Source organism: Microcaecilia unicolor, chromosome 12 (genome assembly GCF_901765095.1).
Source record: "Microcaecilia unicolor chromosome 12, aMicUni1.1, whole genome shotgun sequence".
NCBI classification, from domain to species: Eukaryota; Metazoa; Chordata; class Amphibia; order Gymnophiona; family Siphonopidae; genus Microcaecilia; species Microcaecilia unicolor.
In genome coordinates, this window is record NC_044042.1 from 67,844,448 (window position 1) to 67,861,698 (window position 17,251).

Sequence of the window (17,251 nt, forward strand, 5' to 3'; positions counted from 1 at the left end):
AACGTCCTGCAGGATCTCGTGCAGTGAGACAGTCACAGCCTCTCTAGGAGTAGACTCGTAGTCCAGGACCTCAAGCATCTTGGCCCTGGGCTTGTCCTGCACCTCCAAAGGAAATGGAATGGCAGCCGCCATTTCCTTGACAAAAGAGGGAAAGCTCTCAGGAGGAGACTTTCTCCTTTCCTTTGGAAGGGATGCTATAGGACTCATCCTCCAAGAAGTACCATGGATCCTCCTCCAACTCCCATGACACTTATCAGTGTTGGTCAAATACTCCTCATGGGAGGGCTGAGACAGAGCCTGCCTTGACTTAGAGGAACTATGTCCCTGAGAGGGTCATCAGAGTCTGCTCCCACCTCAGTGAAGCTTCCTCCACCGACGTTGAGGAGGTATAGGCTTGGGTGGCAGTTGACACCCGGACTGCAATGGGAGGCATGGTAGGCACAAGCACCTCTAATGCACTCCGTTGCAAGAAGCTAGCCAGCAGCTCATGGAGCAGACCCAGATGCACTCATCGAGAGCTGACAATGGGAAAGGCTGGGAAGTCGACTCAGAGACAGTCTGCGTAACTGTTGGGGTTGAAATGAGAGGCTGGACTTGGAAGACCGATGCACCGGCACCTCATGTATGAAAGGGGAGTGGTCCTCCATGCGCCGCTTCTCAGGTGCCGAATCCCACAATGTCCCTGAGCTCCTGGCACCATGTGTTGAGGTGGATCAATGCCAATTCTTGGCCTTCATCCAAAGCCGGGCATCGAGGCTCCTCGGTGTCGAAGGACAATGTCGAAACCCCACATCGCTTTTGGGTTGGTTCCAACTCAGGTCGGTCCCAGGGGCCCTGCTCAGTAGTCAGCGTCTTACTCTGCACAACTGCTCCCACTGTCCACAGGTCTAGCAGCCATATGTACTGATGTTCCAGATGCTGATGCCAACGTCAAGGATTCGGACCAGGATCCAAAAATCCTCTCCCACTGAACCTTTCTGGCCAATTGGGTCCTTTTCTTCATACGCTGGGTACAGCGCTTAAAGCCACTGGGAACTTGAGTGGACATGGAAGGAATAATCTCTGCAGCCAAATCAAACAACTCGATGGTGCCACTGAAAGGGGCAAGGCACCAGAGAAAAAGAAAGCGCAGCCAAACTTGAGACCCAAAAATGGTCCAGTAACCAGAAAAAGAAATAAAACTTAGAAGCGGGAAAAAGAACTGAAAACAATAAGGGAAGGAAAAGGAGTCACCCAAATAGGGAAAATAAAAAAAAAAGGGTTGTTCGAAAAACATGCCAAAAAGCACTTAAAAAAAACTATTTGGACCAAGCTGTAAAGAGCAGCAGAAAAAAATGACCACTCTTCACTGCGGTAGAAAAAGAACTGCAGTAACCGCACTCACGCAACAGGCGGGAAGGCACTTGCGCATACGCAGTGGAGCTTGTCTTGCACTCCACAAAGCTCTTAATAGCTTGTCATAAGCTCTGGACCGGGCAGCGTGGGACTGCTTTACCGATACGTGAGAATAAATACGTCTGCTTCTCCTCTGAAAATAATTATTTCCAGAAGGCTTCACTGAAGAATTTTAGCAGATACAAATTAAAGGACAACTGGGTTATAAACAAGCTATCAGTATATGCAAGGTTTGCCTTATTATGTTGCAATCAGGTACACTTCTGCCCTATCGTCTGTGTCCTCAGTCTGCAGCTAAGCCTGGTGCTCTCTTATCACTGCTTATTGTTATTACTGAAGACAAGGTGGGCATTTAACTTTGGTCCAGTAGACAACCAAAACAATTTGTGGAAAGTAAAATCTAACTTAAAATTCACCACAGGCCTTTTATCATTCTTATACAAAAAAGAAAAAAAAATCAGATTTTTCTGTGACTGTCAGTGTTTTGGTAATCCAACCAGCGTATAGATCTTTTCTGGGACCCTATGTCTGTGCCTTGGGTATTTGTAGGGGTCCAGGTTTTCCAAATTTTAAAAATTTTGAAAAATGAACAGAAACCTGCCCTCCCCCATGCTTTTATCTAAGATCCCCCTTCACTTCTAAGCACCTCTCCATGTTTGCCTGAATTGCCAGGGGTGGCGGAAGATTCATTACTCCTCTGAGACTTCAGACATCCCACTCCCATTCCTGTTTTAGGAAAGAGGAAGCACGCATGAAATTGATAAATATATAGCAGCTGAAGAATCCCACCAGAGGCAAATTTCAGAAAAGAAACACATGGGGTGCATTTTATTTTACACACACTAGACAAGATGTAATGGAAGATGGGGGAGGGGAAGTTAGACATGAACATCTACTGTCATGCATCCATTTCCTTCCTTTTAGTACTGCGAAACAAGCTTCAGTTCTATGCTCTGTTTCTATGAGGACATCTAGGGCCCATCCTTTTCTCAACTAGTCCCCTCACCTGAAACAGACACTGTTTCTTTCCCCATCACACCATCATAAAAGGAAAGAGTTTGGTCTTGGGAAGAAGTGGGTGAGATTTTATTGAATGGCGAAAGCACCTACCCAGAATATTCCTTAGAATTAGTAATCATCTCTGTTAGATTCAGTCAGGAACCAGGCTACAAATGAGTCTTGCCTTATTGCTTCTGACACTCAGAGGCAGGTTTCAGCTCATTGTGCTGATTGCTTTGGCTGGTGAAACAACCCTTAACAGCATAGTCGTGATATAAAACTGATGACATGCATCTTCATAAGATTAAAACAAAATATAGTACAAACAAATCGCACCACATTTATGTGTTGCTATTTATAGTTTAAATATTGTCAATCAGTACAAAATAAGTATTTTTATATACATATTTATATAAATAATCCATCAAGTTAAGGGAGAAGCTAAAGTTCCATTGACAGTCACTTTGTGCCCCCTGCTGGAAGAAGGAGGTAATTGGTGGCAGTGAGAGGTCCCATTGGCTTGAAGATCTGGGGAGGCTTGAGAGGTCTGGGGGCTGCTGCTGGGATTTGGTGATCCATGAGAAAGGGCTCCTGGACTTGGCAAGGTAGAAGAGGTGGATGGTACAATGGCAGGGCTGTTGGCTTTCTCACTGAATGAATCGCACTCTGAAGTGCTGCTGGTGTTGGTACCTTCTGAATTTGTAGATTGTGTGAGTTTTAACCGCTTGCAGGTAGGCTGTACCCGATATTTCAGGGCAAGAGGGCCGCTCTGCAGCAGAAAGAAAGAAACATCTGTGCTAGAGCTGTACTGAATGAATATTTTACTATTCAGCCGAATACAAATAGTTAAAAATATTATTTGGCCAAAGCCGAATACCAAATAGAAATAATGGACATTGAGCTTTAACATAACAAATAATAAAAGAAGCAATGTGAAATCAAAGATCAAGTGATTATTTTGGTAGGATTTAGCACATTAGAGCACCAGATTATTCGTATTCAAATTTAAATCACTATTTGGCCAAATACAAATGTACTTGGGGCCGAATCTAATACGAATATTCGGAGCAGCCCTAGTAGATACTCCAGGTGCAACATGGTTATGTTCTGCTGTTTAGAAGAAATGGAGTTATTAGAGCAGATCAAACATATACAAATTATCAATAAACTGCTAAACCGAGAGCAAGATTTCTTTATAAATGATGCTGTTCATTATCCTTTCTTCACTCTGCCTGCTAATAGCACTGACTTTTTGTCAGGTTACTATCTTGTATTTTTATTCTTTCCAACCCAACAAAAGTTGGAAAGAATGATACAAAGGGGGTTGATGATATCTGTCTATCTTGGGGGGGGGGGCAGCAAAATGACTCCAAAAATGTAATGAAATGGGATGAAACTTGCAACATCAGAAAAACCAGTAACAAAAATAATCAAGTTCAGAAATGGACCAAATTAGACTGGGGGGTTCCATAGAAATAAGCCCCCTCCCCAACAAAAAGTGGCCCAATGCATTTCTGTGGGAACAAGTGTTCAGCTGCTGTAGCACAGAAAATTTAACAAAATGGGATTATACTTGGCATGTGGGTAAAATCAGTAAAAAGACTATCAAGTTTAGAAATGAGCTAAATCAGACCAAGGTTCCAAAGAAATAATCCCCCCCTCAAAAAAAAAAACGGCCCAGTGCATTTCTGTGGGAAAAGAAGTTCCAGCTGCTGCAGCATACAGACTTACATACAGTAAAACATAGCAGTTAAACAATTCCTTCTTTCAAACTGCCTCTCTTTGTTTTCTATTATCCCCATAAACTGCTCCACCCCACAAAACTACACCCTGCAAATTGATGTACTCCTAAAAACCGCCCCATACAACTGCTCCACACAACAATTGCCCCACTAACACCCTACTACTGAAAAGGTGTGAGCAAATCTAAATAAATAAACTGCCACCACGTCCAAAAACTATACCTTCTTAAACTGGCCTACCAACCCACAAAGTGCCCTTCCCCCAAAACTACCCCATCACCCTGCAAACTGTTCCCATCTAAATAAATAAACTGCCACCACGTCCAAAAACTATACCTTCTTAAACTGGCCTACCAACCCACAAAGTGCCCTACCCCCAAAACTACCCCATCACCCTGCAAACTGTTCCCAACCCCAAATATTCCACAACTGTCCCAAACCCAAAAACTAGCCCCCACACACACACACACAAGTGCCCTACCGCTATGCGAACTACCCCACCTATAAAACTTTCACCCCCACAACTGACGCTACACACTAAGGGATTGGAAAGAAATCTGTGAGCCATGCTGTGAATGCTTTCCTCACTTGTTTGCTTTTTGAACTTGCTTCCTTTTCTCCATTTTAGCTGGTCCTGACCTGTTTTTTGTTGTTGTTAAGGAAAATTACAATTAAATATCAGTAGGGGCTAAGGGAAGCATTTCAGCATTCTTATGGCCTTAAGGGCCTATGCAGTAGCCTTGCATTAGAGCCATGTGCTAAAGTTCAACTCATGGTGTTTTAAAGTAAAGGTAGTGCAAAAATGGAGTTCCCCAATGCAGTAACAAAGCAGTATGCCTGAAGCCCCCCAAAATATGTAATAATATAGGAGAGTTCACCAGATGCCATTAGCACAGATCCTTATGCACATGCAACTGGAGATCTTGCATATCTGATTCCTCCCCCTCAACCCCCACCTTCAATACACACCATTGTACCTTCCCTGGATGTGCCTAATAGCCATGATTCTCAGTTCCTCCCTCACCCCATCCTGAAGATAATCCTGGTAGCCCAAATGGCCCCTTACACCCACTCTCCTTTCACCAAAAGTATACTGAAGGTCCAATTTCCTCTTGCCCCCCCCCCCTCTCCAAGCACACCTTTAACATTGGAAGGCAAGAGTGATGCCCACTTGCTCCTGCTTCTGCATTTCCATCTTGGAAAATGACAATGCCTGACCTCACACTCTGCATCCTGGGATGTACCGCACAGGGCCAGTCTGCCAAATAAGGCAATAATTATGCACATTAGAATTCTTAGTAAACAATTCCTTAATTACCTCTTTAAATGGCTCTCTGATCTTCTAGAATATACCTATATTTTAATAGTATTTTGTTGGTGAAATTTAGAGATCTTTGCAGATTTCAATACAGATTAAGAGGTCCATTTCTATAACAGAACATCCCATTTTCAGTGCCCCAATGCAGCCTAGGGAGTGCCTATTATACCCATGCTGACTCAATTAGAGAATATTAGTGTAAACCTGAATTGGCGCATCTTAATTTAAGTGTGGCCACTTATGCCAGGTCAATGGCAGGTGTAAATGTGTGTCCCTAAGTGCACCATGCAACCTGTGTAACTTTTTGTATTCTATAAATTACATGCATAAGTTGGAAATATGCACATGCCCCTCCCATGTGTACCCCCCCGTGCTGTATAGCACTTATGCACTCTTTTATACAATAGCACATAGTGCACATACAAACGTAACTGCACACGCACAGTTATAGAATTGCTCTTCATGTGACTTTATTGCTAAAGAATACATAAAAGAATTTTGTTCTACTTGCATCTTTATAATGCTGAAGTGAGCATCGGACTCCAGCTTTGTTTTGCCTTGCCTTGAAGAGGGATTCTCTTCCCCTGGCTTCATAACCCATTCTCAAACCTCTGTTCCAGAAGGCCTGAGCTTGGACAAGACTCACAGCTATAGCTTTATTTTCACAGTGAGCTCCCACATGTTAGCTTGAGAGGAGAAGAAAGGTTGTTAATGGAAGGGGAACATCCTAGCACTGACTCTAAAAGAACCTGGATTAAGTTATATGTTCTAGAGCAGTATCATTTACTGTTTCAGTTAGTGATTCATGCATGTTTCCATTACGTAACTTCCCACTATTCCAGAACTTGTGGGATAGTTGTGTCCATCAACCAGCAGGTAAATTATAGAGAACTGAAAATTGAGCTATTTCTCTCTTGGCATCCAGTCCAGCTCCTCAATATTTTCTATCCCCAGCAGGTGGATGAACACACTTTTCAGCATCTGGTTCTGAGTGCTTTGCTTCTGGTCCACTTGGTCAGTTGGTCACCAGTTGAGCTTTGTGAGTGGCTTGAGTCTGTAGAGCTATAACTGGGTCTTCAGATTCCTGTCTCTGGTGCCCCACAAATTTACTTCTTTCCTTCCTTCACCTCTCCTTTTCCAGCACAACAACCTTAAAAAAAAAAAAAAAAGGAAAGAGGTTTGCTGGAGAAGCATGGGAAAGAGTATCGGTCCTGAGCCTTTCTCATCTGTGGTAGGACTTGTGGAGACTGAGCTTTGGAGGAAGCAGCCGGCAGTGGTTCCAACTAAAGTTTGACTCAGCACTGCTTGTAGGGCTGCAAGTTCTACTTGGTGCAAGGGAGGGATCCTGACTCACCTCTTGAGACACGCGCTGCACTTATGACAGTCGTGGTGAATAGCGACTCTCACAGAGGCAGTTAAGCAGTTTTCTCGCTGTGGACCCACCAGTCTAGGTATTGCAGTGCAGGCAAGCCGGGAATCCTGCGAGACACAGAGGAAAGGATGGCAGCAGCACATCTTCAGATTTGGCGCAGCATCCAAATATGCCAAGGTCTATGGGCTCTCCGGCAGGGCCAATGTGTAGTTTGATGCAGGAGAGCACTGGAACAGGCGCCATTGTGTCAGTGCTGACTGGCAGTGAGGAGAAGCCTCTGTCTGATCATGCACAGAGCACAGCTGCCATTTTACAGCCTTGGGGCCCAACAGAGCATTCAGATGCATCGGGATCTTTGTTTTCTCCGGAGTTTATATTGCTCTTATACTAGGCCTATATACTGAAGCATGGACAGTCAGAGTTGCTGCAAGGTGCTTCAGTTTCTCACGCCGATGCCCCCCCAGCTCCTAAGTGATCTCATTTATACCTTCAGGAGTGGAGCTCAGTACTCTTTTTATTTCTGAGGCATTGGCAGTGCTTTCCATTGAGGAGCCTTCTGCTTTGGCATCAGGAGTTTCATCTTTGTCGACCATGAGGGGGCTTAGAGGTTCTTCTAAGGCCTTCCCAATGCATCCAGACATTCAGAACCTGATTATAGTAGACTGGATCTTATTGGACACAAAGCTAAGAGTGGGAAGAGCCATGGCTCGCCTCTACCCAATAGTTCCGGAGGAAAAAGATAAATTGCAGCTTCCCAGGGTGGACTCTGGTTACGGCAGTGACTAAGACGACCACCTTGGCAGCGGAAGGGGGCATTGCCCTTACAGACCTACAGGATAGGAAGCTAGAATTCTCACTGAAACAAGCCTTTGAATTTGCCTCTTTGGGCCTTCAAGTATCAGTAGTCGGCAATACAAGATGGGCACCATAATGCCCAGCTGAAAGTGAGGTTGGCCTACTTGGCAGATGCTATTTGTAACATGTTATGGGTTACAGCCTGTAGTATGTCTTTTGCTATCACAGCATGTCGGCAACTCTGGTTGCATCATTGGGCAACGGATGCAGCGTGAAAGTCAAGTCTAGTTAAACTGCCCTTTCAAGGCAAGTGGTTATTTGGAGAAGATCTCAGTAATTTGGTGTAAGAACTGGGGGAAGCCTCTGGTTGTTCATCTTCAGGAGGCTATCGATTTTGATACAGCAGATGATACCGGCCTGGTCGTCAGCAGTATGGTCAGAAATCCTGCTTTCAGGCACGCCAGTCTTCCTTTCGTGTGGACAGGAAGTCCTCTTCTGTTAGCTAGAGCATCCAATGTCTCCAGAGCTTCGCAATAATGTGAGGCTGGTCCACTCTTCCTTCGGTGGGAGGACGTCTTCAGGAGTTTTGGGAGAAGTGGGCCAAAATCACCTCAAACCAGAGGGTTCTGGATATTCTTACAGAAAGTTACAAATTGGAGTTCTCCCACCTAGTAGCTTCTCTCTTCTTGCAGTCTCCATGTCGAAAGGGAACCAAGGTGGTTGAGGTTGCTGAAGGTGCTGTTGCTAGGAGATTTCAACCTGCCGGATGCGGATTGGAAAGTTCCATCTGCGGAATCGGAAAGAAGTAGAGAGATTGTGGACACCTTACAAAGTGCTCTGCTCAGACAAATGGTGACAGAACCCACGAGAGGAGTGACGCTGGATCTGGTTCTCACAAACGGGGAAAGTGTGTCTAATGTCCAAATGGGTGCCCATAATAGCTAAAGTGGAGGGCTGCCACTCAAAAAGTCCTGGATATCAAACATGCTGACTTCAGCAAAATGGAGGAATACCTGAAGAAAGAGCTGATGGGCTGGGAGGACATACGAGACGTGGAAAGGCAGTGGTTCAGGCTGAAAGGAGCTAAAAATATGGCTATTAATCTTTATTTAAGGAGAGTAAATAAAAGCTAGAGAAAAAGGAAACCAATATGCTTCTCCAAGCAAGTGGCTGAGAAAATAAAGGCTAACGTTGGCGTTCATGAAATATAGAAAAACTCAAGAAGAGGAATAAAGAAAGGAATACCAGATGAAATTGAAAGAGTCCAAGAGAGATAAGTCTGGCAAAAGCACATACGGAAGAACAAATGGCTAGAAATGTAAGGAGGGGTGACAAGAATTTTTTAAGGTATATTAGTGAAAGGAAGAAGACTAAAAATGGAAAGATGCTGTGAACCGCTATGTGGAGAATTATGAGGAGAAAAAAAAAGCAGACGTGCTAAACAAATACTTCTGTTCTGTGTTCACGGAAGAAAATCCTGGAGAAGGACCACAGTTGATTGGCAAAGATACTTATGAGAGTGGAGCGGATATAGCACCGCTCACAGAAGAAAGTTCTAAATGAACAACTTGAAAATTTGAAGGTGGACAAAACCGTGGGACTAAATGGTATCCATCCCAGAATATTGAGGGAGCTCAGGTTCTGGCGGGTCCTCTTAAAGATTTGTTTAATAAATCCTTGGAGATGAGGGAGCTTCATTGGGATTGGAGAAGAGCGGATGTGGTCCCTTTTCACAAAGGTGGTAACAGTAGAATCTGGAAACTACAGGCTGGTAAGCCTCACTTCGGTTATTGGAAAAGTAATGGAAGTGATGCTGAAAAAATAGTGAATTTCCTGGAATCCAATAGGTTACAAGATTCGAGACAACATGGTTTTACCAAAGGTAAATCGTGCCAAATGAATCTGATTGAATTCTTTGATTGGGTGACCAGAGAATCGGATCGAGGACGATCACTAGATGTAATCTACTTAGATTTCAGCAAAGCCTTTGGCAGGTTCCTCATAACAGGCTCTTGAATAAACTTGACAGGCTGAAGTTAGAACCCAAAGTGGTGAACTGGATTAGGAACTGGTTGATAGACAGATGCCAGAGGGTGGTGGTTAATGGAACTCACTCTGAGGAAGGAAAGGTGAGTAATGAAGTGCCTCAAGGATTGGTGCTGGGGCCAATTCTATTCAATATATTTGTGAGTGACTATAATAAAATGAGAAGAATGGTAAAAAAAAAAAATCTTAGAGGAGCAGCTGCAAAGGTCAAAAATTTACATCAGGCATGGATGTTGTTCAAAAATATCACCCTGGAATCCCAGGTCAGATATAGTCCCATGTATTAAAAAAGGAGGAAGGAAGGCCGAACGACAGCTGGCATGGTTAAAAAGTGAGGTGAAGGAAGCTATTAGAGCTAAAAGAAAATCCTTCAGAAAATGGAAGAAGGATTTGACTGAAAATAATTGCAAACTGCATAAGGAATGGCAAGTCTAATACAAAGTGCTGATAAGGAAGGCAAAGAGAGACTTTGAAAAGAAGATTGCGTTGGAGGCAAAAACATATAGTAAAAACTTTTTTAGGTATATTAGAAGCATGAAGCTGGCAAAAGAATCAGTTGGACTTCTAGATTACCGAGGGGTAAAAGGGGCATTGAGGGAAGACAAGGCCATAGCGGAGAGACTAAATGAATTCTTTGCTTCGGTCTTCACTGAGGAAGATGTAGGAGAGTTACCAATGCCAGAAATGCTATTCAGTGCTGATGAGTCAGAGAAACTGAATCACATCTATGTAACCCTGGAAGATGTAATGAGGCAATCTGACAAACTGAAGAGTAGCAATTTCCTTGGACTGGATGGTATACATCCCAGAGTACTGATAGAATTGAAAAATGAATTTGCAGAACTATTGTTAGTAATATGTAATTTATCTTTAAAATCAAGCATGGTACCGGAAGATTGGAGGGTGGCTGATGTAATGCCAATTTTTTAAAAAGGGTTCCATAGGTGATCCGTGAAATTATAGACCGGTGAGCCTGAAGTTGGTGGCAGGCAAAATGGTAGAGATTATTATAAAGAACAAAATTACAGCATTGATTAATGAGACAAAGCCAATATGGATTTAGTCAAGGAAAATCTTGAAATATTTAGTCAGTGTGAAGTCATGGGTTAATGACTTGTCATATTGCATGGTGCTTCCTGCATATCTCTTGTTCTCTACAAGTTGTCCAGAGGTGAGAAAGGTCCACACATGCTTGCTCGTCTGGTTAGTGTTAGGTTAGCGAGTTGTTTAAGGTTGTTGTGCTTATAGTTCGCTATCTCCACTGGCTGCTTAATGGATACAACTATCCCACAGGTTCTGGAATAGTGAGAAGGAAGGACTAATGGAAAAAAAATTATCAGGCAAGACCTAATTTCTCCTTTAAACACATTTCTGTACTTTATCTATGGATGCAGTACTTATAGCAGAGTATCCACTCAGTGGCGTTCCTAGGGGCACTGACACCCGGGGCGGATCGCCGATGTGCCCCGCCCCCCTCCCGTGCAGCGCCCCCCCTGGCGAAAGGACACCCCCCCACCTCGGCGAAAAAAAACCCTCCCCCCCGGGTGCACGCCGCTGGGGGGGGGTGCCGCATGCCGGTCAGCGTCGTTCTTTCCATGCTCCCTCTGCCCCGGAACAGGAAGTAACCTGTTCCGGGGCAGAGGGAGCATGGAAACGAACTACGCTGACTGGCGCGCAGCACCCCCCCAGCGGCGTGCACCCGGGGCGGACCACCCCCCCCCCCCCCCTTGGTACGCCACTGTATCCACTCCAGCCCTTAAGCTGCTCTTCAACATGTAAGAAATGAATATGTTACTGCCTTTTTGATTGAACATTAAATTATGGGAACTCCTGCTTCACATACAGACATGTACAATACAGTGATAAGCAGGATACCTTCTTCTGGTTAAGAAAAATGCTTCAGTAAATTTCCACGTACCCTTCTCCAGGGGTAAATATAGGTAATATCCAAGAGGGTGTAATACTCTTTTAAGAGCTCATCATCATACAAGATCTCCACCTGCAGGAATATTCAAAACTGTCAGTCAAACTACCTTTCATGAAACATCTTTCTTGTTTGCAAATTGGTTGCACAGATTGGATAAATGTTAAAGGAAGCATGGATGGTATAGAATGGAGAATTCCATTATGTCCCAAGGATCAGACCAGACAAATGGGTTGTGACCATCCGCTAGCAGGTGGAGATAGAGAACTCTCTAATGAGTTGTGCCTCATAAGCTCCTGCGCTTAGCAACCAAGCCAGTATGCTCTATCTCCAGCAGGCGGAATAGCAGCTCCTGTGCGCTGTGGTGACTTCTGTGTGGCCTCCTGTCCTCTGGCGGGTTCAGTTGAGTTTGGGGGTTGAGAATATCCTGTGCCTCAGGTGCAAAACCTAGTGGTCTAGGTCCCTCCCTGCTCCCCTGTTGCCACTTTCTACCTCTTTATCTCAGTCTTCCCTTCTCTTTTTCTCCTGCCTCTCAAAAAAAAAAAAAAAAAAAGCAGCCACTGCGGTTCTTTTTGAGAGCGCTTGTACTGTGGGAAGATTGTGGGGCTTCAGTGCCTTAGAGGTCACAAAACTGGCTGTTTTCTGTGAGTATATTTATTATTCTCTATGGCCTATTAAGTCTTATGTGTGCTGTGGGGATAAGCTCTTAGCTACCAGTTTCTGCATGCTTTGTTTTACTTCTGTGGACATGCTGCTTTTGCCTACTTTGGCTGTCAGTACTCCGTCTCCAATCTAGCCCCGCTCCGATGGTGGTTTGGCTCCTCCGCTCAGCATGGCTTTGGCAGTCATTTTGTCAGCGGGTTTCTCACCTGCTGCCATGTCTCGGGATGTTGGTTTTGTGGGAGTAGAAGTCTCTGCCCTGCCGTTTTCGCCTGAATTTGTACTTTTATTATATCAGGCCTTTTTATTAAAGTAATCTGAAGCTGCTTCTCCTTCTTCCCCTCACATTGCTTTTGAGAAGCAGCTTCCGAAGAAATGAAAACTTTCCATTTTGCAGGGTTTGAAGAATGTTCCTCCTCAAGACTCAGGAGGTTTTGTCTGTGTATTCTGACTGTCCTAGTTCTGCTGATGGCTCCAACTTGAACATTTCAGAGGCAGACAGGGGTGATGACCGTACTGTAGCTAGGCTGTCTCTGTTGATCACAAAATCTATGGAGGCTTTAAATCTCTGGTCTTGCTCCATCTATTATGTCTGGTACTAAGAGACCCAGAGCCGTAGCGAGGGGAGCTGACACCCGGGCCGGGTCGCCGCTGCACACCCCCCCCCCCCCCCCCCGGGTGCAGCATGGCGCACCCTCCTCCCGCTGGAGCGCACCCCCCCCCCCCGGAGCGCATACCTCCCCCCCCCCCCCAGAGCGCATACCTGCGGCGAGGGACGGGCGGGAGGGCCGACTGCACGTTGCTGGGGTGTGTCGGCTCTGCGCTGGTTCACTGCTCTCTCTGTCCCGGAACAGGAAGTAACCTGTTCCGGGGCAGAGAGGGCAGTGCACCAGTGCGGAGCCGAAACCCCCCAGCGGCGTGCACCCGGGGCGGACCGCCCCCCCTTCCTACGCCACTGAAGAGACCTCCTGTATCTTTCCATATTCATGAGGCTATGCAGGAGCCTCTGGGTGGCTTGCACTTTGTCCAAATTATATTCCCTACTGCCGTCTGATTTACAGCAGTTGCTCTGCCTAAGGTGGATGCCCTTATTATGGTGGTTACTAAACGTACCTTTGTCCCTGTTGAAGGCAGCACTGCATTAAAGGATATGCATGACCGCAAGCTTGAGGCTTCCTTGAAACTTGCCTTTCAACTAGCTGCATTAAATTCTCAGGCAGCAATTTCCTCTTCTTTTATACACAGGGCTTCTTTATCATGGATTCAACAATTGTCCACATTGGACTCACCTCCAGACTTTCTCCCTACCCTAGAGGCAGAGTTGTTCTGTTTGTCAGATGCTCTTTAAGATATTCTCTGAGCATCAGCTAAGAGTGTGGCCTTGGCACGACACTGGCTATGGTATCCAAATCTTGTCTGGTGAAGTTGCCCTTTTGGGGGGAAACTACTCTTTGGTGTGGATTTAGAAAAGATTGTTAAAGACCTGGGAGATTCCATGGTCCAGTGGCTACCTGAGGACAAGCCTAAGCCTCATCTCCAGGGTGCTAAGTCTCGTTTTCAAGAAGCGTGGAGGTATAGACTAGAGAAGGCTAGTGCTTCCACTCAAAAACCTCACTTTCCTCAGACTTGGTCTTTCTTTTGAAGAGGCAAGAAGCCCTTTTCCACTTCCTCAAGAACCTCTTCTTTGCAGCCCTCGCAATGACGGGGTTGAGGTTCACTCCTTGTATGTTGACATAGGTGGGCATCTTTCCTGCTTTCACAAGGAGTGGACCACCATTACTGCAGACCAGTGGGTCCTCGATATCATTCTCCCTGGCTACAAGCTAGAATTTTCAAAACCACTCACAGATCTTTTCATGCTAACTACCTTTAGTCTCTTTAAGGCAACTGGGGGCCATTCAGCTCATTCCTCCGGCAGAGAGGGGCATGGGTCGATATGCCATCTATTTTGTCATCCCAAAGAAAGAAGACTCTCTTCACCCGGTTCTGGATCTCAAATGGTTGAATAAGTCTCTCAGAGTGCTGCATTTCCACAAGGAAACTCTTCATTCTGTCATAGGCTCGGTCCAGTCAGACAGGTTTCTCACCTCATTGGACCTCAAGGAGGCTTATTTTCATATCCCATTTTGGCCTCCTCACAGAAAATGTCTCCAGTTTGCAATCCTAGGAGATCATTTTCAGTTCAAGGCCATGCCTTTTGGCCTTGCCACTGCACCTCACACATTTTCAAAAGTTATGGTGGGGGTGGTGGTGGTGGTGGCGGCGGCGGAGGCGGCAGCCTCTCTGCCGACAAGAGACCCATATACATCCTTACCTGGACGATTGGCTAATTTGGGCACCTTCTTATCAAGAGAGCCTTTGCAGTACACAGACAGTCCTGTCTCTTCTTTCTGCACTGGGTTGGGTGGTGAATTAGAGCAAGAGTCATCTCACCCTCACCCAGACCCTGGAATTTCTGGGAGTGTGCTTCAATACCCAATTGGGGAAGGTTTTCCTGCCTCAGTTTCATCAGGTCAAGCTCAAACAGCAAATCCTCAGGCTTCTCTCTCTGCCCTGCCCACGGTGTGGGATTATTCTCAGGTTCTCGGTTCTATGGCGGCAACTTTGGATGTTCTGCCTTGGGTGAAGTTCCACATGCAGCCCCTACAGTTGTCCCTGTTGAACCGGTGGTCTCGTCTCGGGGATTTACGACCAGCTGGTGCCGTGGAAGCCGAGCTGTCCAGAAAGCTCTACTAGCTTTTGCGCCTCTTCATTGTATGAGACCGGTGCACGTGCTCGCAGACAATGTTACAGCCATGTCTTACATCAACAGACAAGGAGGCACAAGAGTGTACCACTAGCCCAGGAGGCGCATCTTGTTTTTCAGCGAGTGAAATTGAACATTCCGATTGATTTCAGCATCTCACATAGCGGGTTCACTGATCTCACAAGCAGATTTCCTCAGCAGTGTGTCTCTGGACCTGTGGGAGTGGTAACTGTCAAAGACTGCATTTTGCCTCATTTCCACACAATGGTGCTTTCTGATTGGGAGAAAGACTCCCTAGGAATGGATGCACTGATACAGCCTTGGCCGTTGGACATTCTCCTTTACGTGTTTCCTCCATGGCCTCTCGTGGGAAGGACATTGCACAGGATTGCGCGTCATCCCAATAAGGTTGTTCTTGTAGCTCTGGACTGGCCCAGATGTCCTTGATATGCAAACCTCATCTGTCTTCAAATTGCTCCTCAGTTGACTCTGCTTCCACAGACAGGCTTATTGCACCAAGGTCCAGTACTTATGGAGTATCCCTCCCAATTTGGTCTTACGGTCTGGCTCTTAAGAGGGCGCAATTGAGGAAAAAGGGTTATATGGATGATGTTATTACTACTTTGCTGCAAACCCAAAAGCGGTCCACTACTACTACTTATGCTAGAGTGTAGAGAACGTTTGAGAGCTGGTCTGCACAAAATGATGTTTCTCCATTTTGTGCTTCCTTGTCTCAAATTTTATCCTTCCTTCAGGAGGGATTCAGAACAGACTTGGCTCTCAATTCGCTCACGGTTCAGGTGGCAGCATTGGTATGTCATACAGGCAAGATACAGAATGCCTCATTGGCTGCTCATCCTTATATAATGTGGGCGGAGGAGTGGCCTAGTGGTTAGAGTGGTGGACTTTGGTCCTGGGGAACTGGGTTCGATTCCCACTTCAGGCACAGGCAGCTCCTTGTGGCTCTGGGCAAGTCACTTAACCCTCCATTGCCCCAGGTACAAATAAGTACCTGTATATAATATGTAAGCCGCATTGAACCTGCTATGAGTGGGAAAGCGCGGGGTACAAATGTAAGAAAAAATAAAAAATTCCTCAAGGGAGTCACTCATCTGCGTCCTCTTCTCCACAATATTTGTCCTCAGTGGAGTATTCAAGTGGTTCTTAAGGCTCTTCAGTCGGCCCTCTTTGAGCCCCTTTGTTCAGCAACTATCAAAGATCTTACTTTAAAGGCAGTATTTCTAGTTGCAATTTCGACAGCACATAGAGTTTCAGAGCTTCAAGCTCTCTCTTGCAGGGATCCCTTTCTCTTCTTTTCTGACTCAGGAGTTTCCATACAGACAGAGCCATCCTTTTTGCCAAAGATTGTATCTCCTTTTCACGTCAACCAGACTGTGTTTCTTGCTTCTTGTTCCAGGGAGGTCTATTCTCTGCAACTGTTGAATGTAAAGCACATCCTTATACACTATCTTACTGCTACAAATGATTTTCAGGCATCTTTTTGTCCTCTTTGCGGGATCCCGGAAGGGTTTTGCTGCCTCCAAAGTAACAGTGGCTCAATGGCTTAAGGAGGCTATTTTTTTGGGTTATGTTCTGAGGGGTAAATCTGCACCCATGCATGTCAAGGCTCATTCTACCAAGTCTTTGGCAACTTCTTTGGCAGAGTCTAGGGCAATTTCGTTGGGAGAGATCTGTTGGTCAGTGGCATGGTCTTCTTCTCAATCCTTTGTTAAGCATTACCGTTTGGATGTATGTGCTTGAGCAGATGTTTCCTTTGGGCCACAGTTCTCGCTGCAGGAATATCACAGTCCCTCCCCTCTTAAGGATTGCTTTTGTACATCCCATTTGTCTGGACTGATCCTTGAGATGTAATAGAAAAATTAGTTAATTAACTGATAATTTTCTTTCCTTTAGACCCAAAGGATCAGTCCAGAGCCCACCCATCTGTGATGGTTTTAGTTTTTCCGAGTTCTATGTAATTTCAGGCATTTGTATTTATTTCTAAGGCACGAGTTTTGCCCTTTATTTCATAGTTCTTTTTCTATCTAGAAGCTGGAGTTATTTCTCTGGAAGTCACTCTCTTTTAGTGCTTTGTTATCAAATACTGGCTTGGTTGCTAAGTGCAGGAGCTTGTGAGGCACAACTCTGAGTTCTCTATCTCCACCTGCTGGACTAAAGGAAAGAAAATTATCAAGTAATTAACTAATTTTTCCTTGTACAGATTTTTCTTAAACATAATGGTCCTGTTCTAAAC

General features: G+C 45.3%; 1 protein-coding gene across 3 annotated transcripts in view; it reads right to left on the bottom strand.

Annotated features, from left to right (window-relative positions):
* Nucleotides 1-128: 128 nt before the first annotated feature.
* PCGF2 (polycomb group ring finger 2) overlaps nt 129-17,251 on the bottom strand; it is a 75,020-nt gene continuing 57,897 nt past the window's right edge. For all 3 annotated transcript variants that reach the window (XM_030221556.1, XM_030221554.1, XM_030221555.1), the window contains exons 9-10: nt 11,586-11,666; nt 129-3,163 (exon numbers count right to left, since the gene is read on the bottom strand). In XM_030221556.1, the coding sequence (XP_030077416.1) occupies nt 2,819-3,163; nt 11,586-11,666 (426 nt within the window). In that variant the 3' untranslated portion in view covers nt 129-2,818. The remainder of the gene's footprint in view (nt 3,164-11,585; nt 11,667-17,251) is intronic.